Raw genomic sequence first — 27,500 nt, forward strand, 5'->3', positions numbered from 1 at the left:
ACATAAGAATATATAAATTATGTTCTTATGCATTAGGACATTTTTTACGTGTTTGTGCTATGTGAACCTATACATGCACCTGTTTCCCTTTCTCATTATTTATTTTTCAGTTTTTTTTTCTCACTCTGTATCTTTCTCTATTTCCACACTGTCTATATAATTTATGTATCAATATATATTTATGTATCAATACATTAAAATATTGTGTAAGTGTATATATATATATATATATTGATATTTTTCGTCAAATAGTTAAAAAGGTATGTTAATCTGATGAAGCATCATTACATATTTAAACGGATTTAATTATTCTTAAAAAACTTCGTTTTATTAATGAAGCAGAAACAGTTGTAATTTATGAGATGTGTTATTTGTTTGTATAAAATATTTAAATTGAATTGAATTTAAAATTGTTCAATTTATTGTTTCGTTTTTCCATTTCTGATATATATATATATATATATATATATATATTTTTTTAAAGAGTTTGATTCGGCTCCATGTGACCTAAAGTTTCAAGGGCCTCTAAGAGAAACCTTTCTCTTTCAGACTTAGATTACTGAACCTATATATATATATATATAAATGGAGTTAAATGCAAGTGTTATTCAAATTCTTTTAGTTCCGACACATCTATATATATATATATATATATATATATATATATATATATATATATATATATATATATATATACTATTATATATATATGTACATAGATAAATGTGTATACATATGGGGTGTTTGTGCTAAATTTGATGTCCTTTTATGTCTCTTTTTTTTCAGGAACAGTTTGATGTATTTATAAATAGTCAATGGTGTTGGAAATCATAAAGATTAAAGTTGTAGTTGAGAAAAAGTTAGCTGACATTGAGGACTGGAAGCCATCTGAATATTGGAAAAGTGTTCCTTGCATCATGGTGATCTGTGCTAAATATCAAAATGCAGACATCATAACTGCTGCTCATTGCTCTGTGAACATTATAAAAGCTGTAAGACATGACAAGAACAGCTGCAACAGAGATGACAAAGCTGTGATCAGCAGGAAAGGACACAGCAAGCATTCTGACTGTGTCAGTGAGCTGGAATTCATCCCCACATCTTTGAACAGGGCATTAGGCTCAATTCAGATGGTTATGTGAAGCTGTTGGAGACTGTGGTCAAACCCTGCCAAGATAGGGTTGCTGCTGGGAGGTTATATGTGTGGTAGTAGAAATCAGCTCCTTGCATACTTCTGGAAAGAGTCAGATGTGGTTGTCAGAGAATTTCTACAACTTCCCCAGCCCCAATTTCTGCCCTTCCAATTCCTTCGATTGTAATCCAATGGGGTTGAAAAAGATACCAATCATTCTGCCTGCAACGCCAAGGTGAAGCTGGTGGCCAAAAACAAAAGAACACATATGCCAGATTTCAGAACCATCTTGGTGGAAGCTGAATGCAGCCACTCTGAGTAAAATGTTATCTCTCAGCCAAAACCTAATTGATATTTTTTGATTTTTAAAGAATACTTTTATTTTCAGATTGGACATTGTGTTATTTTTCCATTATGCAAATTTCCAAATTTAGCTCAAATACCCTGTATATTGATTTTTCTTTCAATCTTTTATGCCCATTTTTACCATATTCGCATGGGCAGGGTGAATACTTATTCTCAAGGCATTATTTTAAAGACAGGAACCTTTTCCCCTCTCATTAAGCATTACCAGTTTGTTAAGTAAGGGTTTTATAATTTTTTTTTATTATACCACTTGTCTGAGAATAGTTTTGTTGATTGATATTATCAACAAAAATCTGTCTCCTTAGATCAACACTTTCATGTGATGATGCAGAATGTAATTATTCATACAGACAAATTAACATGTATGTATGCATGCATTATAACTGCTGCTCAATGCTCTGTGAACTCTGTAAAGGCTTTAAGATGTGACATGGACTGCTGCAATGGAGACTACAATGCTGTGGCCAGCAGGAAGGGACACAACAGGCAATCTGACTGTAACCAGAAGCTGGAATTTATCCTTGCATCTTTGAACAGGGCCTTAAATTCAATTCAGATGGCCAAGTGTATGTGTGTATGTATGTATGCTTGCATACATACATACATACATACACACATACATACATACACACATGGTGATTGCCCCATCTTCACAGATGATTGCAATCTCTTTGAGCTTCCTTCTTGTCAATGGCATATCTGATATTCCATCTATGACCTCTATTTAGTCTCATTGCTGATCTGCATGGTTTGAAGCATAAGGGACAAAAAGTTATAACTTCCATTGGATTGATCACATCACTTTGTGAGCCATGATCTCTGTGAACCACCACATGCCTCTTCTGACCTGAAATTGATTTGCAAGCCCTTTCACACACTACACAATTTGAATCACCCATTCTCAGAGGAAAGGCATTGCGTACAGTTGATCTTTTTAGGGATTTCAGACATATTCAACCTTGGAAAGGAACACATGGCATGCATGCTTGCATGCCATGTGCTCCATATATACATAAACACTTTACATTATATTACATACATATAGATATACAGATATGTGTGTGTGTGTGAGTGTGTGTGTGTGTGTGTGTGTGTGTGTGTGTGTGTGTGTGTGTGTGTGTGTGTGTGTGTGTGATGAACTCTACCATTGAAGATAATGCATGACTGTTCAACTTTTGTTGAACAACCTGCATCAATGATTTGTTTATATTGATCAAATGCACATGTTGTACATTAATTAGCTCAACTCCTTCGTCCCTGAACAGATGCATGGTGTACCACATGTCAGATGTTGAAGTGATTGCAAAGCAATGTGAGATGAAGTGTTTTGCTCAAGACCACAATGCGCCACTTGGTCTAGGAATTGAAACCAGGATCTAGCAATTGTGAGTGTAACACCCTATCCACTAGGCCATGTGTCTTCATATATATATATGTGTGTGTGTGTGTGTGTGTGTATGCATATTATGAAGCCTGAAGCTACAATGGGAGACACTTGCCCAAGGTGCCACACAGCAAGGAAGAATTGAACACTATGTTTCTTCAAAGCAAATGTCATAGCTACAGAGCCATACTTGTATGTGTGTGTGTGTGTGTGTATGTATGTGTGTGTGTGTGTGTGTGTGTGTGTGTGTGTGTGTGTGCGTGCGCGTGCGTGTGTGCATGTATGTCAAAACTTGTTCCTTTGTAGTTATGATATATCAATGATAGGGATGGAAAACTATGACAGTATAAAATATCTAGAAGTAAACAGAGAAAAGAAAGAGGAAACCCATTGATACTTACTGTAAAAGGAACTTCAAAATTGTATAAAAAGAAATAGACAACAAAAATAAATAGGTTGCGAGAATGCAATCTTTTAGGGAGCACCTATATTTGTAGAAAAATGCTATCCATTTGCAAAAATGTAGTAAGACTAAAGTGAATTATATACATTAAAAAATATTTTTTTCTTTTTCAACACACACACACACACACACACACACACACACACACACACACACACACACACAAATATATCTAGAAGACAAATAAAAAGTACTCGTATGCACATGCATGCATAAACATACACACACAGACACAGATAAAGACACATTGATATAAACAGTGGAAGCAGAATTTCTTGCAAGAATGAAAAAATAATTATTAATCCTTATTTGTTGATATAAGAATTATTCTTTTATTGTGCCCAGAAAGCTGTATAATATTAATCCAGTATGGTTACTTTTGAGTTATCTTCACTCCTTATCAAAACCTTGTTCTGAACTCCATTTGTATTTCTTTGAACATTTCATTGTTTTTTTAATGCTTGATGCCATCTGGAAGTGAAATTTTATTTGACTAACAAAGGTCAGTAATAATTTTTCATGATATTGCCTTTGTAAATACATGCCACTCTTACATACTGGCATGTCTGCTACCTTCTGTAAAAGTTTCAACTGGCACACTCTGCAATGTCTGTTATTTATTGTAATGCTGCCATCATCAAATAGTCTTACCTGGTATCTACTCTAAAGCCACCACTGTCACATTCCATCATGACTATTATCTGTTCTAAAGCTTAATTCTCTCACTGTCATGTCTGCTATTTGTTCTAAAGCTAACACCAGCCACAACCAGCCACCACCAGCTGCCACTGCTCTGTTATGTCCTGTCTGGCATCTGCTGATTATCAGATGAAAGCATGATTTCTCTCTTGTATCTGTAATTTCATGGAGTTCCTCTTGTATTACTTTGTAGTATTTTTGAAAAACATGACATAAATTTGAGACTAGCCATTTGGGTTCCTCATTTTAGGACACATTTCCCTGTGAATAAGTAAATTTATAGACAACAATTTTTTTTCTTTTTCAGAAAGATCTAGTCATAGCAGCTGGCATTACACATGATGTTGGTGTTTGTTCTCTTCTAGATTGGATACGTAATGAATTATGGTGTTTTATTTTCAGAGTTGACTGTATGTGTGTATTTGTTTATTTAGTGGCACTTAGAAAGGTTCTACCTTGTTTTTAATTTCTATAGTCATCATCATCATCATCATCATCGTTTAACGTCCACTTTCCATGCTTTGGACGATTTGACTGAGGACTGGTGAAACCGGATGGCAACACCAGGCTCCAATTTAATTTGGCAGAGTTTCTACAGCTGGATGCCCTTCCTAACGCCAACCACTCAGAGAGTGTAGTGGGTGCTTTTACGTGTCACCCGCACGAGGGCCAGTCAGGCGGTACTGGCAACGGCCATGCTCAAAATGGTGTCTTTTATGTGCCACCCGCACAAGACTAAATTTAATTTATGATTAGGGTTGATGTAATTTACTACTAGTTAGTATAACTGCTGTCATTAAAATTTATTCATCAGGTTGTGATGCCTGTTTAGTTTCCATAGTAAACTAAATCAGTTAGTTAATTCAGTCTCAGTTTCTATTTTTCTTCACCCACTGGTGTAGATCTTTGTATAATTATTTAGGGATTCTCACAAGGTTAGTAAGTACAGTGAAGTCTCTTTCAGTGAAGAGGTCTAATAAGACCAAAACATGTCTAGCTCGATCTCTTTGTATTTGTAGAAATAATGGAAATAATATTGGTATCAAATTTTGGCACAAGGCCAGCAAATAATAGGAATAATATCAATCTTGAATTAATATTGTTTTACTTCACTTTGAAGTCTGTTCATTTACTATTTCTAATAGAATTGGTGATGGTGGTATTATTTTTAGCATAATCATTGTTAATTAAATTATATTTAACATGTGTTACTTCTTTCTTTTATGATGCAATGTGAGAAAATATTGTATGTAGTCTTCTCAGTCAAGATTTATTGACAGATATCTTATTTTCATAATGATATTTGCTCTGTGATTTAAATATGAGCTACTACTGGAGCATTTGTGCTTAAAACTCATGCATGTCTGTATGCACACATACAAATATTTGAAGATTGTGAATATTATATTCTGCCAGCAGCTGATACCATGGAGATATTAACAATAATCTAGTGTAGCTTGTGGACAATTACAAACAACAACAATAATATATGACTTGTCAAATTATAGGAAGTGAATTACAAATTATAAGAAGTAGATTACTTTATGAACTTCTTAAAATGGGTTAATCTTCTAATGGGTTAATCTTCTAATGGGTTAATCTGGCATTTTCAAATTTTGGATTGAATATTTTCTGCAAAATGAGCCTTTTTAGACATGTTTCAGTAGGTTTCTTTGATGACAAATAACATTCCAAATTCTTACTGTGTTCAGTTTGTCTCACCCTTAAAACTGTCTTTGTATAATCTCAAGATTACTTTACAACATAAACATTTGGGTTATTGGATTTGAAAGGGATATTGCGTTGCTTAAAAATGACCACTGATTTTGTTGATAAATTGCAGCTTATTGATTAATTCTCTACAGCTCCACATTGATTTATGCAATCTTTGAACAGTATGTATTGATATATTTGTTTGAATATACCTAGGAATTGATTTAGAGTGGACAACAAAGACATTTCACCCTTCTGCCTAGTATTCATGCAATTTATGGCTGTGCTAAAATATTTGCATGCACACAGGTTAAGAGAAAGGATGAATTTCTTATTTATGTATGTATGCATTTAGCTAGAGTCAGAAAGTTCATAGAGTTGTTGCTTCTATTGAAAAACAAGAAACTTCTCTTTTAGGGCAAAAGTTGAGTAATGAGAGTGATATTGCACAGCAGTGAGGTATGGATATTAAATGTTAAATTAATCTATCTTACAACAGCTTTGAAAAACGGTAAAAATGAAGAAATGATGAACGCCACTACTACTACTACTACTACTACTACTACTACTACTACTACTACTACTACTACTTGTTCTTTAATCCTGCACTGATATATATCCTTGGAAGCTTATTTTGTACTCCAGTCTTGCAACACACATTATCCACACTCACACCCCCTTATTCTCTTCACTGTTTTATCAACTACACACCTGACCTCTAGAACACATTTGAAAATATAATCTTAATCTATTACTGTCTGGGAATTTTGTTTTTCATCTGTAACAGTATATTGATTTCTAATTTTGGTACAGGGTCAGCAATTTTTGGGGAGGAGTTAGCTGATTATATTGACCCCAGTGCTCAACAGGTAGTTACTTTATTGACCTTGAAAGGACGAAAGGTAAAGCCAACCTTGGCTGAATTTGAACTCAGAATATAAAGATGGATGAAAAGCCACTGAGTCTGCCACCCAGCATGCTAATGATTCTGCTAGTTCACTGCCTTCATCTGTAATAGTGTATTAATTTATAAAATGAGAATATCAGAGAAAAAGGTGTAGTTAACAATCTAGATCTAGAAGATATTCATCATATCATCATTGTTTAGCATCCACTTTTCTCATGCTTGCATGGGTTGTATGGAATTTGTGGAGGCAGGTTTTCTATGGCCAGATGTCCTTCATGTTTACAGACTTTTCTTTCTTCTCTAGTCATACCAGCTGATAAGAGTCGGTTTCCTGGTTTCCACAGTGTATATTTATTCCTCACCTGAACAGGATACCAGTCCATTGCAGGATTACTCATTTTTGTCAGCTGAGTTGACTGGAACAATGTGAAATGAAATGTTTTGCTCAAGAACACAATGTGTCACCTGGTCCAGGAATTGAAACCACAATCTTACAATCATGGGTCCAACACTCTAACCACTAAGCCACGTGCCTCCACTCATGTTTTTAGTGGTTTGGACTGAAAGAAAGGCTGTGCTCATAGCCTTCATGGACCCAATAAGACTGGTGAGATTGACATGGCTCTAGCTCTTTGATAGCTTCAAGTTGACAAGTTAGAAGTAAAACATGGGCAAAGAAGGATTTCAAAAGTTGAACATTCTGCAGAAGAAGGACTGGACACAGTAGTTAGTGCAGGGCCTATCAAGAGGAGCACAATGTAAATGACAAGAGTGCAAGAACTGAGTGAGTTGGTTAGATCACACTAGAGATGGTACAAGATCAAGCTTCTCTGAGGAACAGAGGTGACTGTTGTGGTAGTAGAAATGAAGGTAGAGTCAGAAAATAGTTTGTCTGTTAAAGTGACAAACCTAATGCTAATTAGTTGAGTACTCACTCTTATTTTGAATGTGGTCCTGGATAATACCATGTGTTGCAGTACTCCACCATCCACAAATGGAGCAGTATTCCACAGTGAGGCTTTCCTTTTACCACATTGGTAAAATATTAATATCTCCTCAATTTTTATGGGGAACATTCTGTGTTATCTTCTATGGTTAGTAGAACTCACAGGACAAGTCTGGGAAAATTTGTTGGATGCAAGCGTAGTTTACACACACACACACACACACACACACACACACACACACACACACACACACACACACACGCACACACACACACGCACACACACATGCATGCTCATACACACACACACACACATGCACACACACACACACACACACACACACACACACACACACACACACTTGAACTTAGACATGCACACATACAAACAGGCACAGCACAAGAGCAGCTTTAGTATATGATATATATTGTTGTTATATTATTATTATTGTTGTTGTTATATTAAAGAGCAGCAGTCTTTTAAAAAAGAAGATATCACCTTCATCATTGATACTATCACTACTTTTACTATTATCAATAATAATAAGCAACAACATCAAAGAGAGCAAAAATAAGAAATATAAGTGTGTATAAGAAATAGCATCAACTAGTTAAATATTTGAGATGTCTAATTATATTTGAAGAAGTTTCATTTGGTATGGCTCACAGATTAAGCAGAGGGGAAAAGAAATGAATGAAATGAGTTAAAAAAGGAAAGAAGACTAAAAGTTTTCAAAGACATGAACTGAAGAAATGAAGGTCAACAGTTGTGTGAGGTTTCTCATTGATTTAAAAATTTAAAGACAGATTCGAATCTGTTGAAGGTCTTCATGCTGGTATACATGGAGAGTCAAGAATAAATTGAGGGAGAGGAGAAGGACAGGAAGGCAAGAGAAGAGAGAAGGAATGAGTAAGGCAGACAAATGGAAAGAAAAAGATATCAAGGTTTGTTAGAAGAAAATGGGGTGAAATAGAGAGATAAAGAATATACTTGGGAGAAAACAAGAGGAGAGATTTTTGTATGTTGAGATCTCAATTTTTGTATGTTGACATCTCAATTTCAACTGGTTACTGACCATTGCTCCCAGTTGAATGTGAGATATTGTGCGTTCATGCTTTCAGCTTGATCTGCTTCATAACTTCTACCATTTCAGGTCTAAACCAAGATTGTACATAGTACTGTCATTGTATGGAAGGTCTAGTGGGAACTTAAAAGCAGAATGAGTAGTCCTGCCACATGTGAGTGAAGATTCAACAATTCCAGGTGCAGCCACCACAATAGCATTCTGCTTGAGTGAAGAAAGTTTTTGTCCAAATTTGGTTGATTAAAATGTTTTAACTCTTCCACTAGAAGCATCAAGGAAAACTATTCCTACTGAGTCAGATGTCACTAGTTGTTTTATCTTTCTATAAGCTTAATTTTTTAATCTGAAAGTAAAGGTAATACATTTTGGTGGACATATTGCTCCAGTTTTTGAATGTCATAACTGGTTGTCTAAAGAATCTCTTAATTGAGAATTGAAACTGCAGTTTGTACTGGAACTGAAATCACATTGCAAAGAGGGAAAAGAACTGCATTAGTTATATTTGCAAGAAAGACATGAATTGGATTATTCTGAGTAACATTTCAATGAAGTTTACTGTTATATCTCCTTCTCCCTTTCTTACTTTCTTCTCTCACTCTTGTGTACACTATTAATGAAGTGTAAACAATAACGATTTCATTATATACCTTCTGTAGCTTTTCTTCTCATGTAGTGTTAACGATTTAATTTAATGGAATGCTGAGTTTTATAGACTCTAAATTCTTGACCACTTTGTACTGATGAGATCCAACTAAATCAAAATAGCAACCTCACATGATCGTTCAGAACTCTATGATTAATAGAAAATTTAAAAGATAAAAATTCCATTAAATAAATGAATAATGTACCTTACTCCTTTTCATTTCATTAACAAAAACAAGAAATATAATATGGATTACTAGCAAGATGATTGTCTCCTTTACTATAAATAACCAATCAACTGAGTGCTTATATATATATATATATATATATATATATATACATATAGCCTGGAAAGAGTTATTACTCTGTCCATGAATTTTCTACAAATTGTTCTGTGATTAATTTCATCTTTAATTTTAATGAAATGTCTCATCTCTTAAAATGTCTAATTAATAAACCATTGGTTATATCATACTGACAACTTCAAAAAAGAATGAAATAAATGATGCACCCCCACTCCATCCAGCTACAAATTGTAAGAACTTCGTAATAGATAAGCAAAACAAAAAAATATATATATATATTTCAATTCTATGCATCTTTTACCTTGCAACTCCTAAATTCTAAATTTAAATTTCTAATCCTACCTTGTTGTGAGAGGATGGTTATGTCCCTTGTATTAGCAGCCATCTCTGGAAGGAACCACACACACACACACACACACACACACACACACACACACACACACACACACACACACACACACACACACACACACACACACACATTATGAGTGCTGATTGAGAAAGTTTGTGAGAGGAAGGGAGAAAGAGAAAGAAGTTAAGGATTGATGGAGAAAAGAAAACAGTTTGACATGACAAACTGATAGAGTTTCCGTACCTCACCTTAACACTCCTACACATCTACTGTTCTGTTACAACTTTCAATCTTTTTACAAATCGTTTCTTGAACCATCCTTGTTTTACTTGCAGAGGAGCTCAGATCCAAGACTTGTGTCCATACATTATTCTGGGTTGCAAAATTTGATGAGTTTCATTGATAAATGGTGACATTGTTTCAAAACTAATATACAAATGTTATAGATTTTCTCTGCTTTCCTGTGCTGTTTTCATATTGGTAATTTTTATTCCACATAAACCATCTTTTCTTGGTCCTTTTCTACCAAGAAAGTTTCTCTGTAATATGTTCTCTCAAAACAAATTCTCTGAGCTCAAATTGCTTTTTGCAGGGTTTTTACTGTATTTTATCTTCTCTTATTTCCCTTCAATCAACTTGGAACTCTCCCCACAGAAAATTCATTATTTGATTTCATTTCTGGTTGCATGGACATAATGAATGTAATAAAGAACCATTGCAAGGTTTATTGCATTGTGTATCCTTATAGGAATGTTTCATATGAACCAGTCTATTCAGAATGCAGATGTAAAATTTTAATACATTCGTACTTATTTAAGCTGAATAGAACTCTGTATTATAAATTAAATTGAGACATTTCCACACGAAAAAACAAACAAACTCACAAATACTTGTGAAATGAGTCAATAAAAACATATTTGATAAATAAAATGGTAAACAAGCAATGACTACAGGTTGTGCTGTGACACTATGAATACAAGCGTGTGATTGGATGAAGTGAGTGATGTCAATGGTATGTTATAAAAAGCAACTTTATGCCTGAAATATCATTCATGTTAAAATTAATGAGATTTTTTTCCCTCACATCAATTTCTAATGATATTAAAAATATCTATCTGTTTATTTATCCATCTCTGGTTATAAAAGTAGGATGGTATATCTAGAGAGAACATGATAATTATCCAACTCTTACTGCTTTTACAAAGGAATACAATATATATATATATATATATATATAACAAACACAAGCACATGCATGAATCGCTTAATAAACAATGCACACATACATATATATATAACATATGCTCATACATAATATAAATAAAACAGTGAGATAGACAACCACAATTCAGCATTTAAGTTTGGTAGTTTATAGCTATTTATAGTGTGTAAAACTCAGACACAACTTAATTGGTTCATCTAATCTGAATAACAGTGCATTCCCTGAAAACATGGTTAATTAATTCATAAGGAACTACACAGTATTTTTGGATAATTTGAAATTCTATGTAAAGTATATCTTCTTTTGGTAAACATGCAATTTTGATGTTTTTCTGCAAGGTAAATCAAGTGGCTGGTGCCACAGAAAAAGCACCCAGCACAGTCTGTAAAGTGGTTGGCATTAGGAAGGGCATTGGCCCAAGGAAACCATTCCAAACAGACAGATGGGGCCTGGGCAGCTCTCCAGCTGGGCAGCTCCTGTCAAACTGTCCAACTCATGCCAGCATGGAAAACAAACATTACATGCTGCTGCTGCTCATGTTGATGATGAGGAGTGAATTTGGCTAGTTTCTAGTCTTCATAAACCGTTATCAGAAAACAATAGCCATCTTCTTTCACTTTAGCTGAGTTTATTTGTATATACAATAAATAAATTTCAACTGTTAACCTCATTGTAAATAGAAGGAGAGTATTCTTTCACTAGTGAATGTCAAATGAAACTAAAAACTACATTATGTCACCATATCTGCCGATGAAAAAGTAAAACACCTGGGGTTATAACAATTTTCTTTACTTTTCACAGTTTGCATGCTTATATAAAAAAAAGTATTCCTTACAGTACATTTCAAATTAAAACAAAGTCCCTGTATAGTGCATTTCCAATTCACACACACACACACACACACACATTCTTTTATTTGTTTCAGTCTTTTGACTGCAGCCATGCTGGACACTGCCTTTAGTCAAACAAATTAACCCCAGGACTTATTCTTTGTAAGCCTAGTACTTATTCTATTGGTCTCTTTTGCCGAACTGCTAAGTTACGGGTATGTAGCTTATATATATATATATATATATATATATATATATATATATATATATATATATATGTATATACATATATACATATATATGGGGTTTTTTCAGTTTCCGTCTACCAAATCTACTCACAAGGCTTTGGTTGGCCCGAAGCTATAGTAGAAGACACTTGCCCAAGGTGCCATGCAGTGGGACTGAACCTGAAACCATGTGGTTGGTAAGGAAGCTACTTACCACATAGACACTCTCTCCCATTGGAGATGATGGCATACGAGTGTTGAGCTTTTGCTGAATGACCTGCACAAATGATTTGCTTATAGTGATCAAATGTTCATGCCACATATTAGCTCACTCTCTCCATCAAATTGTCATTGTCTGTTATAGTACTTCTCCTGCATGTCTCACTGTGAAATTCATATCCATTGTTCATCTTCTAGATTGGAAACCACATTGAGATTCAGATAGGACATCATTTACAAGACACCTATTCAGGTGAGTAAGGAGAATACTTTCCAGAACTTTGCCAGCAGCTTATAGTAGAGAAATACCTCTGTAGTTTCCACACTCTACTCTGGTTTCCTTTCTTTTATAGAGAGGAAGAATAATTGCATCCTTCCAGTCTTTAGGCATTGCCTCATACTTCCAGATTACACCATCTCACCAGATTAATAAGTTCATGAAAGGACTGTGTGATGTAATCACCACCAAATCGCAGGACCTTAGCACAAATACTATCCTTTCTAGGTACCTTACCAAGATTCAGTTTACTTATTGCTGTCATTACCTCATTTATTGAGGGCATAGAATTTAAGGAGCTAATGTCAAATTTCTGTTGTATAGTGTCAATCACTGCTTTGTCCACATGGTTTAAGAGTTTAGAAAAATGTTCAATCCAGCGATCCATGATCTCTGTTGATTTAGTAAACAGAGTAGAAGATTCCTTGGAAAGCAAAGGAGCTAATGCAGAGCTCTTACACCCATAAACTTGCTTCATAAGACGGTAAAGCTTCTTGCTGTCATTTGCATCAGCAGCAGCCTGAACATCATGAGCAAGGTCCTCCCACCCGGTGTTCTGTATCTTCCTGAGAGATCGCTACAGTAGTGACTTTACACTACTGTAGTGGGCAAGTGCTAGATTTCACTGCACAACTGAAAGTCCTTTGTGCAATAATATACTGTGGTCATGGTGTTTTACGATCAGCAGTCACTGAACTTCAGCATCATTTTGATCAAGCCAGTCTCTGTGTCAGGGAGTAGCATATCCCAGTGTTTCAGCAGCACATTGAAAAACTTGGGTCTCGAAAATCTTTCCATACTATAGTATTTTCAATGCTGGATAAATGATTCTGAAGCTCTTTCATTACCACAACATTATATATCTTATGGACATTCAGACACCAATGAATGCCAACTGGCTCTTTACTTTCTTTCATTCTGATCATCATCCAGAACTTTGCTCGCACCAGGTTGTAGTCCATCAAGCACTCTGAACCATGAAAGGACTTCACAATACAAATGTCATAGATGTCACGCTTGCGAGGGTGCATCCATGCTGTTGTGTAATCACCTCTGTGCATAAAATGAATACTTGCAATATAAAGTCCGTATTCCTCGCAAAGCTCCAGAAGCATGAGACCATTGCTATTCATTTTCCCTATACTAAAAACGTCCAAGAGAGTTCCACATCTGCCAATCTGTTCCAACCCTGGTATTGAAATCCCCCAGTAGAATGACTTTATCAGAATTAGGGATTTTCCTAAATATGGCTCTCATCTGGGTATAGAAAATAGTTTTATCTTCATCATAACTAGTCAAAATAGGTGCATAGGCACTAATTAAAGTTGTAAACCACCTCTCAAGTGCAAACGTACAGTCATTAGACAATCCTTTATAGGAACAGGAAGTTCTTCCAACTTCTTAAGGATTTCAGATCGAATTGCAAAGCCAACACCAGCCTCTCTGCACTCCTCCTTTGGTTTCTCCTTCCCCAAAATGGTGTATCCACCTCCTACCTCCTCAAGCTGACCATCACCTTCTATACGTGTCTCTGAAAGTGCAGCTATATCAGTGTGATAATGGTTCAGCTCACAAGCAACAGGCGCAGTGTGTCTTTCAGGCCTACAGTCACTCTTGTTATCCAACAGAGTGTGTACATTCCAGCATGAAATATTCCAGTTCCAGCCAGATTTTATAAGTATTCTCTTTGCTTTTCAAGCAGAGGATGGACATCCATCAGTCGTGTTAAACTAACCAGATAGAGAAAGACAGACAGTTTATGGTTCACCTTTTCTAGGACCTCCCCGGCTTCTGGGTGAGCAGGCCTCTGTCCAAATGGAGCTACTCAGACGCCCATGCAGCAACTGAATCCCATCGCTGTCTTGGGTGGCAAGGAGATGACTTTATATCTAACATGGGCTGCCTACATGCAGGTTGCTGACTACATGCTTCCAACCCATCAGGTCTGCATGTTTCACCACCTTCCCATCGCCACAGGACTTCAGAATAAAAATATATATAAATACATATTTAAAAAAAAAAAGAGAGAAGCAATGCTCATGTAAAGGAAAAGTCATCAATGCCTGTGCAAAGTTTTAGGTCCAAGAAGGCTTGCACGACACCTCATAGACCCTCTCCTCTCTATTGAAATGTTCCAGAGAAAAGCTGAGGCAAGATCTCTGCTGCCAATATGAGTTGCAGGTTCAGGGATGTGGGACAGCCATGATCTCAAGCATAAGCAAAAGATCTCTAAAATGTTCAACGCCATTCCCTGCATATCTGGCTTTATATCAGAGTAGCCTTCTCCTAGAGATATACTTCAACAAGAGCTAAGGGGTACCTCACTCCCAGTAGTCTTACAGTATGCTAGACACCATCCTGGAATTTCTGTGTGCCTGTGCTATTGCTAGATAGTCGTTGAACCTGCATCAGGTTCAACCGGCCTTTTGACAGGTTTTGTTTTCAGTCTTGCAGGGTTTCTAGCAACACTCTTCACCAGGCTAGCCTGGTAGGGGTGCCAGTTTAGTTGCCGACAACCTGACCATGCTGTAGGGTTGTATTGGGTTCCATGTTATCAGTAGCACTCATGAGAGCCTCACAAGTGACCTGGCATACATACATACATACATACATACATACATACATATCAAATAGAGTGGGTATGCAACAATCAATTAATTGGACCATGTACACTGCATGTCAGATGGTAGAATCCCAAAGGACTTACAGTATGGTAAACTGGCAAGAGAACACAGAGGCAACCCCATCAAGACCAAAACAAGATTTTACAGACTCTGGCTCCGTGTGTGTAAGTATGTGTTTATTTATTCATGTATGTATGTATGTATGTATGTACGTGTATATGTATTTGTGTGTATATGTATTTGTGTGTATATGTATGTGTGTGTGTGTGCATGTGCATGTATATAGGTATTTATTTACGTATGTATGTATACATACGCACATATATACGTATAATATCTATATCTATATCTACATACATACATATATATATATATATATATATATATATATATATATATATATATATATATATACATATACATATATATATATATATACATATATATATATATAGTACATAATACATGTATATACATACATATTATCTATATATGATTTACATAATATATATAATATATAATATGAATATATAGATATATGTCATTTGTCTGTCTGTCTATCTTTCTATTTATCTGTGTGTGTTTGTGTGTGTGAAATGAGTTTGCCTAGCATCTGCTTTAGTAACAAACACTACTTTTGTAGCCATGACAACAACAGACTACGTCAGAGAGGGGAAAAACTTGGTGTCGTCTGCTTCAAATCAACTCAATGATTCTGAAGAAAAAAAATCAACTACAACAACTATGAAGACGATGCCGACGCTGATGACGCCGCTGCCGCTGCCACCGCCGCCGCCACCGCCACCACCACCACCACCACTACCACCACCACCACCACCAACCACAACAACGAGAACAAGAACAACAACAGCAAGGAAACTTTGTTTACTTCTATAATCAGCAGTGAGTGGATTACACAGTCACTCTGCCACAAGGAAAATATGTAAAAAAATATAAATATGATACTATGCACCTGGGATTGATGAAACTTCCAATCATAGTACATACTACTCAAGAAAAAAAAAAAAAAGAGAAAACCTTGTTTATACATGTATGAGCAGAAAGGACAAAAATGATCTACTGTATTCCAGTCTAGTTAGTATAAGCGAAAGGAAGTATGATTTTCTTATATCAAAAATGTAAGTCAGTGGTCCTAAATGTGAAGTTAATGGCTGATACCATTTGTAGATGTTTATGCCCCAACTGGAGTGGCAGGACTGGATTTCTGTGCCTGTTTAGAGACATTCCTAGGAAAATTCCACTTACTAGGGTTAGGGATTGTAAGTGATTAGAATAACATTTTTGGTACACGCAACAATCATGTGGGTGTAGCTGATTGGGGTGCAAAATCCTCACAAAACTTCTCAGATTCTTCGACTTTTCTGACAGGTTTTATGCTGATTTCTTCAAATGAATGAATATGGGCTTGGTCTAATTACAAGGTAATCCAGGCCTTTATATAGAATTTTTGTAATGTTAGCAGATAGTAGTCCAGAGTTCTTTTGATAGTTGACTACATGAACCAGCAACTTGTGATCTGTAACTTAGAAAAAACCAATAGAGGAGAGCCAATTACTGAAAGCTGAATGCATCCTTTCTGACACAAGAAGATTCCAGAGGCTTGATTGACAGATTAATTAAGTTGTAATTGACAGGTGCCATCATCAACATCAAGTAGATTGTCATACCAAAGAAAAAATTTGGTTAGCATCAGTTTGATTAAATATAGAAATAGCTATAAAGAATAACAAAGTACATAAAGAATTAGTCATTGTTGCTGTTAGCATGTTGGTAAGAATAAGCCTCTGGCTTCTCAGAAACGTCCAGGTGTTAGCAAACATCCAAGTGGATAAGAACTGAGAAGAGATTGCAAAATAAGTACCAACTGAGTACTGGGGTCATGTAATCAACTTAATCCCTTTTCCAGAATTGCTACCCTTGTGCCAAAATTTGAAACCATTATTATTATTTAAGGCAGTGAGCTGGTAGAATCGTTAGCATGCTGGGCAAAATGGTTTGCAGCGTTTTGTCTGTCTTTACATTCTGAGTTCAAATTTTGCCAAGGTTGACTTTACCTTTCATCCTTTCTGGGTTAATGATATAAGTACCAGTTGATTACTGGGTTCAATGTAATTGACTTCCCCCCCCCCCCCAAACTGCTAGTCTTGTGCCAAAATTTGAAATCATCATCATCATCATCATCATCATCATCATCATTATTATTATCATTATTATTATTATTAAGATGATGGATTGGCAGAATTATTAGAGGTTAGATAAAATACATTCAAGTATTTTGGCTCTATCTCTACAATCTGAGTTCCAATTCCACGTAGGTCAACTTCTTTCATATTTTCAATGTTGATAAAATAAGGCACCAGTCAGGTACTGGGTTGATGTAAATGACCAATACATACCTTCCAAAATGTCAGGCCTTGTGCCTATATTATAAACAATAGGTGCAGGCATGGCTGTGTGGTATGAAGTTTACTTCCCAACCATCTGGTTTCAGGTTCAGTCCCACTGCGTGACACCTTAGGCAAGTGTTTTCTACTATAGACTTGAGCTGGCCAAAGCCTTGTAAGTGGATTTGGTGGATGGAAACTGAAAAATGCCCGTTGTCTATATATACATATATATATATATATATCTATCTATATATATATATTATATATGTGTGCATGTTTGTGTCTTTTTGTATGTGTTTGTTCCACTGCTTGGCAACTGGTATTGGTGTGTTTATATCCCTGTAACATAATGGTTTGGCAAACAGAGACTGAGAGAATAAGTACTAAGCTTTAAAAAAAATAATAAGCATGGCCACAGTCTAATGATTGGAAGAAGAAAAAGATAAAAGATAATGGCTGTTGTTGATGGGTCTTGCTTCAGCATGATATATTATGTATCACTTATGTAAATTAAAATCATTCTTTCTGCCCCCACCCCATCATAGAAAGAGAGATAAAGAGAGAAAGAGGGAGATAGGTAGATAGAGATAGATAGACAGATAGATAGATAGATAGATAGATAGATAGAGAGAGAGAGAGAGAGAGAGAGAGAGAGAGAGAGAGAGAGAGAGAGAGAGAGACAGAGAAACAGATAGACAGACAGAGACAGAGAGATATGAGTGGACAGCAAAGACAAACAGCAGGTTTCAGAGGCTGCTGTTCTTTGGAACTTGGGTTCTGTTGTTTCTGTGCCTCTGAGTGTATCTGACAGCCATGGTGACAAAATTCCATTTCCTGATAAACATGGCTATGATTCATATCCAGACACTGGTGCTGTATTGTGTCACTGACAAAGACCCTCAATGACCCAGTCTGCAAATTGTAAATGGTAGTTTATAAAACATTAAAATATGTCATTATTGTTTGTTTAGCTCCAGATCAGCCCTGCTCAAATGTATTCTGGCTAGAATCATCAGTCTCATTTCAATAAGGTGCAGTATATCTCAGATCAAATTATCTAATGTGCCTTTTTCTTAGGTTGTGGTTTCGATAAGGTTTGGTTGCTATTTCTTGCTTGTCAAATTATCACAGCTAGCAATTTAGCTTTATAGAATTGATTATTGTAAGCAGCGGAGGTGAAGCATTGTTAAATATTTCATTGATGCAAATTTGAAACCTTCATATGGCATTAACTTCCTTTGAATGATTAAGGCAAAGTTTTTTCAGTAACTGAATGGAAAGTTGGATATTACATCAATAGCACAGAAGGAAATACTTTGATTACTGGGAAATGGTTGTGATATGTTAATTTGAAAGTCGTATAACATATTGCTGAAATAATTACATAAATTTGTTTTTGTTTACAAGATTATTGTGTGAAGTAACTCAGCTCTTATTAAAGATATAATGGATAGCTTGAATATAATGAATGTGTGTGCGTGTGTGTGTGTGTGTGTGTGTGTGTGTGAGTGTGTGTGAATGTGCATGTATGTGTATATCTAGTATATAATTGCAAGTGTATGTGGTTACGGAAGTGTATGTGTTTATCCCCCAAAGGTTCTGAAATAGTGCATTCTCAAAAAAAAAAAATGAATTTGATTTTCACATTCTGCATCTCACAGACGATATTGATCATAAATAATAATAATAAAAAAAAATATAATTTTCTACAAGAAATTACTCAACTTGTAGGTTGACAACTTCCCCCCTCTCTATCTATCATGATCAAACTATCTTTCTCCCTATACTCACTCTCTTTGTATATGTATTACTCTCATGCATTGCTTTCATTTTGTTTAACACTTCGTCTTCTAATGTTTACTTTCATTTTATCACAGCTATCATGTACAAAAATAATGTTTTCTGATTGAGAAAAAATGAACAAACTCTAAACCTCTGTAACATTTATCTAAAATTTTTCTAGCATAAATGAATTACAAGCTTGGATTCATTGTGAAAAAGTATATCAATATACCAAATTTGAAAATTTTCACTTAATTTTAAAATTTAGACATCTGTGACAGCAACAGAAAAGATCACTTCCTCTCTTTCATTTGTCTATCTCTTTCACTTTTTCATAGTAAAATTTTTCATTCTATAAAAGTATATTGTTCACACTGAGTATGAGTGTGTTCGTCAGTGTGTGTGCATGCATGTGTGTAAGGAATTTCATTAGGGTGATATTTTTAAGTGTGTAGTGCAAAAAAAAAAAAAAGAATTGCCAAAAGCGGTATTGAGTGGGGGAGAGGTTTGAAAAAAAATCATAAATTTTCAATTTTTTTTTTTTTTACCAAAAGGTCGTCTCCCATTATTTTTAAGTGTGTAGTGCAAAAAATTGGATAAAATCAGTCTGGAAGTGGGGAAGAGGAATGATAAATTTCCAAAAATCTTTTTCCATAAACAGCTTTCTCCCATCATTTGCAAGGGTGTGTGATGATAAAAAAAGTATTTTAAAATCCCTATCAAAATGGAAAAAAACCTAACTTATATGGGCATGCTATTCCAAAAATCCACCATTTTGTGGAAATTGCCTTGCAACGATGGGATATTCAGCTAGTATATAATGATGTGATATGATATGATATGATATGATATGATATGATATGATATGATATGATATGATATGATATATATATATACAGATATATATACAGGCGCAGGAGTGGCTGTGTAGTAAGTAGCTTGCTTACCAACCACATGGTTCCGGGTTCAGTCCCACTGCGTGGCACCTTGGGCAAGTGTCTTCTACTATAGCCTCGGTCCGACCAAAGCCTTGTGAGTGGATTTGGTAGACGGAAACTGAAAGAAGCCCGTCGTATATATGTATATATATGTATGTATATGTGTGTGTGTTTGTGTGTCTGTGTTTGTCCCCCTAGCATCGCTTGACAACCGATGCTGGTGTGTTTATGTCCCCGTCACTTAGCGGTTCGGCAAAACAGACCGATAGAATAAGTACTAGGCTTACAAAGAATAAGTCCCGGGGTCGATTTGCTCGACTAAAGGCGGTGCTCCAGCATGGCCGCAGTCAAATGACTGAAACAAATAAAAGAGTAAAAAAAAAGATTATATTAAAGAGAAAATGTGAAGAGGTGATGTTCATCCCTTTCTCAGGTATACTAACTGGAACTGTAAATTGAGCCTGTGTTGCATTTTGCAAATTGAGCCTGTGTATCATTTTGCTACTTGCCACCATAATAACAAGTATATTATCAAAATTCCATATGTTTTTTGATAAGCATAAAGTTTTAAAGGTGTCAGTAATGTAACATAATGTAACGTAATGTGACATACATATATATACACACACACATATGTACATACATGCATACATATATGTGTGTATGAATGTACATGTATATATCATTTACAGAGGATTTAAATTCAAGCTATTATTAGTTTCATGCTAAGAAAACACAATGGTCAGACAAGCTTGTATTGTGTGCTGTATGTTTCCAAGCAACCTTTCAGACTCAAATATACAGCATGACTGTTCTTTGAGAAGAAAATGAGTAAAGTAAAAGAGAAAGGAAAAAGAGAAAAGTGGAATGAGACAGAAAATTATGAGTTGCATCCCTCTGACTTATTCTAATCAGAACTAATATGGTTGGGGTAAATTTATTAAGTGGGAAGAAGATCAAAGTTTGTGAGACTGCATGCTTAATCCAGAGAGGATGGTGTTTTCCAGTTCAATAAAAGAAACTAGTCCAATTACTTACATTTAATAAAAATTTCAGATCTAGAATTTAGTTGATCAATAGAGTTCTTATATCTAAAAAGAATATGAGATTTTTCAGCTAAACAAAGCCTACATTTCTTTGATCCATCAATGTATGGTGAGGATCATTCCACAATGATTGGAATGTAGTGTGCAGTTAGCCTTCTGGTTCCAGATATGGATAGCTAACTTTGTGGCTTTCTTCTTATCCACATATTGAAAAGAAGACTGGTGTTTAGTGTATCTTTTTTAAAATGACTTTTGCATATACCAATGTACTTTTTCTTTCAAGTTTTATTATTTTAGAGCACTGAGGTGACATGAATTTCATGCATACCTGGTCAAGTGGGCAAGTTTCTGAGTTTCAACATTTACAACTTGGAGTGGATAAATATCATCATCATTTAATGTCTAGTTGTGGGTTGGATGGTTTAACTAGATCTGATGAGCCAGAGAAGTGTGTTGAGCTCCAATGTGCATGTATGTGTGTGTGTGTGTGTGTGTGTGTGTGTTTACATGTGTTTGTGTGTATTGGAATATAATAATCAAAAATAATATCTCTAAAAATCAAATTTCTTTGATCATGCAAAAATATTTTATATACTTACCTAAAAGACCTTTCAAACGATATAGATTTTTTTCTGAAAGTTCCTGAAATCGATCCCAACTGGCATAGTTTTCCGGTATTGGGTTGTCTCTCACCCAATTCCCACATGTATATTGATAAAAATCGTGGCATGGATCTACAGTAGTATCCATTGCAGTTAATATTGATCCTGCAGCTGAAATGCATTCTGGGCTCGAACAGTAAGGGTCATCTGGAATATATATGTATATGTGTAAATATTTGTACATTTCAGAGTTATAAAGAGAAGTAAACAGTCATATAAAGATGAATACATAAGTAATTACTTGGTACAACTATCTTTAGTGATGTTTCATAAAACCAATGTTCTAAACCAATAGAATGTCATTTGCCAGATAAAATTTGGTTTTCAGAAAAAAAGTGGGAAAAAATTAATGCAAAAGAAAATAAGAGAGTATTTTTGGAGTCAAAATATAAATTATGTTAAAGAGCTCAACTGTAAGGAATCCACCACATATCATGAAGATGTATGGTGGATTTCTTGACTGTATGGGCAGTGTTTCTTGATTGTCTTTCATAAAATAATGCATAAAAAAGATGTCAGAAGTAGTGGAACACAAACATAGAGTAACATGAACATCAAGAAACAAAAAAGAAAAGGGGTGAAAAGCTGTACAGACAGACATATCTTGGAGCATCATCATCATCATCGTCATCGTTTAACGTCCGCTTTCCATGCTAGCATGGGTTGGACGATTTGACTGAGGACTTGCAAACCAGATGGCTGCACCAGGCTCCAATCTGATCTGGCAGAGTTTCTACAGCTAGATGCCCTTCCTAACTCCAACCACTTCGAGAGTGTAGTGGGTGCTTTTACGTGCCACCGGCATGAGGGCCAGTCAGGCGGTACTGGCAATAGCCATGCTCAAATGGTATTTTTTACGTGCCACCTGCACAGGAGCCAGTCCAGTGGCACTGGCAACACTGATGGTAAAAAATAAGGATGCATATGTTTGAAAACTTAGTTTATGTTAAAGAATATATTTGTGAGCATAGAAACTTGTTATTTTGTCAAATCATATTCATTTGATTATTATTGTTACTATTGCTATTCTGTTTTTATATGGAAGTTTTGTTGTTCATAGTGCCTGCCACCTGGATAGCAAATCTCTTGTATATACATGTGTGTTCATTGTCTTAGCAAAATTGAATATTTCAGAATTACTAAGTGACAGGCCCTTATATGATTTCTCTTCCATGAAAACACTATTCTGAAATTGGAAAAAGGTATGTGTGTCAATATAAAGGTGGAATTTTTGAGCAAATTAGATATGCATTGAATTCAATGTTCTGGATTTAGTGACAACTCACTGACAGTTGGAGAAAACAAACTACCACAACCCAAATTCCTATCAGTCACACTTATCTACATAAGATGGATGATTCTTACAGATTATCATAATGTGTTCATGAATATCAGATGTTTCAAGAGAATCTGCCACATCACAGTGGGCTCTATTGAATCATTTTCCTTAAGATGCACACTATTATAATAATAATGGAAGTCTGTTGGGGTTCGACAATGATGTCAGTGATGCTGGAGGTGGAAGCAGAGCCCAAAGGCGGATGTGCAGATGCGGCCACATGTTGGGCATGTAACAGCAGAAAGGTTGGGGATCCTCTCTTTTCGGGCTTGTCACTTCTGGTCCAGGCTCTTGAGGTGCTTTTCCTCAAACACCCTTTTGGATAGCTGGATGCCAGGCGCCGTGGTCAGAGGTAAGCGACTCCCAGCCACGGGCTGAAATGCTGCAGGCCTCAAGGGAAGTTTTCAGGCTGTCCTTGTATCGCCTCAGTGGCCTTCCAGGGTCTCTTGCTCCAGAAGCCAGCTCAGAGAAGTTAATCTTTGGTAGATGCACATTGTTCATTTGGTGGACTACATGTCCGACCCACCGGAGCTGGGCCTTTATGATGAGGACTTCGGATCCTGGGCATTTCAGCTCTGCGAAGCACCTCAGTGTTAGAGACTTTGTCCTACCAGGAAAGTGCCATGATTTGTTGCAAGCAGCGGAGGTGGAAGTACTTGCATTTGCTTCCTATACAGCATCCACATCCCACAACCGTACAGCAGAGAGGTGATGACGACTGCCCTATAGACCGCCAGCTTGGTGGAAAGTCTAGTGCCTCATTTGGCCCACTATTAGTATGGAATCATCCCTCATAGAAAAAAATGCTTCAACACTATGAAATGAAGTAGATAACTAACTAGTTCAAGTTGTATGTATGGAGTCACATACTTAAAAAGATGGCAAAATCCATTAGTATGTAGACCCAAAGGATATAAACAAATCTAAAGTGATTGTACCATATATTTTTACTCTGCAGAATATCCTGAACAAGAACAGTTTTCCTCAGATTATACGAACATAACTGGCTTCTTTTTTGAACTCAACACTGATGTATTCTAGATAAATTAACAGAGTTCTGAAACCTCTCATGAAGTGTAAAAGTTCTGAATCATCATCACAAGATATAAAGACAGAACTCAATTAATCTACAGAGGTCATACTTTATACAAAATATAGTGGATAGGAAAAAAGGAAGACTTGTTTTGGTCTTTTAATAAGAGATTGTAATATTAAGCATGGCCCAGCTAAAGTGAACAAGCTATACAGCATAGAAAAGTCTTAATTTCCTTTAAGAAGGATTAACTGTTTGAATAAATTAAGCCTTTGATTTAGTTCGCTTACATATCTGAGATATAATCAAGAATACTGAATTTTGTGGAGTTTTGAGCATAGTGAAGTATTTAAGAGAATTGAAGTAGAGGTATCTGCTGCCTTAAACCAATATTTCTATAGCTGTAGAAAACTTTGCAAGAAAACATTCTCTTTCTTTCGACTTAATCCCTTTGTCTGTCCTTGTTTGTCCCCTCTATGTTTAGCCCCTTGTGGGCAATAAAGAAATAAGAAAACATTCTCTTTCACAGCATTGACACCTTTATTCAAGACAGCAGCATGTTGCTGTTCAAAACGAAGCTGGCAGAAAATGAGATCCTAAAATTTAAGTAAGGTGCTCTACCTGTATATCTAGAGGTATGGAAGATGAGTTGAAATCAATCCTAAACTTTGAGTATTTGTATCCAAGTATAACCTCAACAATATGCTTCCATGGCTAGTGTAAATGTTACTCTGGGTGTAATCACAAAATGATCTCCTTACTAGTGAAGGATATGCCAGTTGCAGACTTGTTATTATATGTCAAAACAATACCATAGTGAGATTGAATATTTCAGCACATGAGATGTTTGAATGAATAGTATGAAGTTGACTGTGAAATAATCCTAAATGATACTAGTTGAGAGATCCATCATTATAGAATAGCCTCTGATGCATCAAAATGTTCTACTCAGATTTTTCAACCCAAAATCATTGTGGTCAGATATAACTTAACACGTAAGGAAAAATCATTTTTAATGATTAAATTGTGATTGAAGACATAAGCTCTTGTGCTTTGCTGTTTTGTTTCAGGTCAGCTCTGACTGACTTATGATTTATGCTCAAAGGTATTCTAACCATGACCTTCACACCTACATCCAAACAATGCATTTCAGAAAGATGAGAATTGTAAGTGTGCATGAATAACACAGTATAAACATGCTGAAAGAGAAGCTGATCATAAAAAAAATCAGATATAGGTTGCAAGAAAGAAGCCTATGTTACTATGGACATGCAATGCCTATAAATGAGGACAGAGAAGTACCACTTACAGAATGTAGATGAAGCTAGCTTGCAGAAGTGAGAGACTCAGAAAGACATGGGACAAAGTAGTGAAGGCTAACCTCAGGATCTTAAACTTCAGTGAGGAGATGACAAGTAATAGGATGACTGGCGATGAGCAGTTCTCAAAAAGACACACCCAACTCAATGAAACTAAGTTCTAGAAGCACTGTGTACACACACACACACACACACACATACATACACACACACACACACACACACACACAAACTAAGCCCTTCTTCCCAATTTCACCCTCCAGACACCACCCTTCATCTATCTAACTACAACTTTTCCTTGATACCAGTAATCTTTCTCACTAACCTGAATATATATATATATATATATATATATATATATATATATATATATATATATATATATACAGATATATATATATTTATGTGTGTGTGTGTGTGAAGATGTGTGGCCTAGTGGTTAGGCTGTTGCACTCACAATAGCTAGATTGTGGGCTTGATTCCCTGAGTGCATGGTATACTGTGTTCTTGAGCGAAACCCTTCAGTTCATGTTGCTCCAATCCCCTTTTCGATCAGTGGGGGAATGTAGGTCTGCTCGCCTGACCAGTGGGGTGGCATCATTTGAAGGCTAAAACAATGCAAAAGCACATTGTGACCAGTGATATGTAACAACATCTAATAGCCTGCTTGGTCATATGATATACATATGTATACATATATATCTATATATATAAAAATGAGAATGTGTGTCTGTCTGTCTGTCTGTCTGTGTGTTTCCCTAAAACTCGAGAACTACACAACCAATTTCATTCAAATTTTACACATGTCTTACTTAGGGTTCCGGTTGTGTTTTAGTCAAAAAATTTTTTAAACTTCTTGCAGAGTTCGAGCCCACAGCAACATCATATCTCCTCCACTATTTAAGTATTACGTGTTAAAAGTGAAACAAAAACACTCATGTCAAATACTTTCACTTTAAAAATGAAACTATTCCACTAACTGAAACAATCACATTTCGATACTGTAATGACAGATACTTTCACTTTAATGGTGTGTGTATATATATATATATATACAGAGAGAGAGAGAGAGATGTATATGTATACATATACATGTATATGTACACGTATATGTATAGATATATATATAGATATAGATCTATATGCATACATGTATATGTATACATATGTGTAGATGTATATATATATATATATATATATAGGTGTACATCTAATATGTACACATATATAAATGCATACAGATATCTATACATATATACACCCATACACACACACATATATATGCACACAAACACACACATTAGTCATTTGTTTTCTTATCCAAAACTACGTCAAGAGTATTGAATGGATCTTTAAGAAATTTGGAAATTATATTCTATGCATAATGGCCATAACCCCCATGAAAATTCATATATTTTTGATGTTGATGAAATTTTAACCATACAGATTACACACAAATAAAGTAACATTTCTAAAATTTTTTCTTCTTAGAAGTTACAAAGACCCCTTCATGGGGACTTCACACCCACAATTTAGTCATTTTTCGTAAGCAAAGATGAATACAGTTGTACCATTGGTAG

The 27,500-nt window shown here is 35.6% G+C and overlaps 1 protein-coding gene across 1 annotated transcript in view; it reads right to left on the minus strand.

Annotated features, from left to right (window-relative positions):
* Positions 1-27,500, minus strand: part of LOC106884025 (endothelin-converting enzyme homolog) — a 582,571-nt gene that overhangs the window by 72,963 nt on the left and 482,108 nt on the right. The window contains exon 5 of the mRNA XM_089362545.1: positions 22,167-22,376. Coding sequence (XP_089218671.1) covers positions 22,167-22,376 — 210 coding nt within the window. The remainder of the gene's footprint in view (positions 1-22,166; positions 22,377-27,500) is intronic.

The sequence above is a fragment of the Octopus bimaculoides genome, chromosome 14 (assembly GCF_046866305.1).
Source record: "Octopus bimaculoides isolate indiv1 chromosome 14, ASM4686630v1, whole genome shotgun sequence".
Lineage (NCBI taxonomy): Eukaryota > Metazoa > Mollusca > Cephalopoda > Octopoda > Octopodidae > Octopus > Octopus bimaculoides.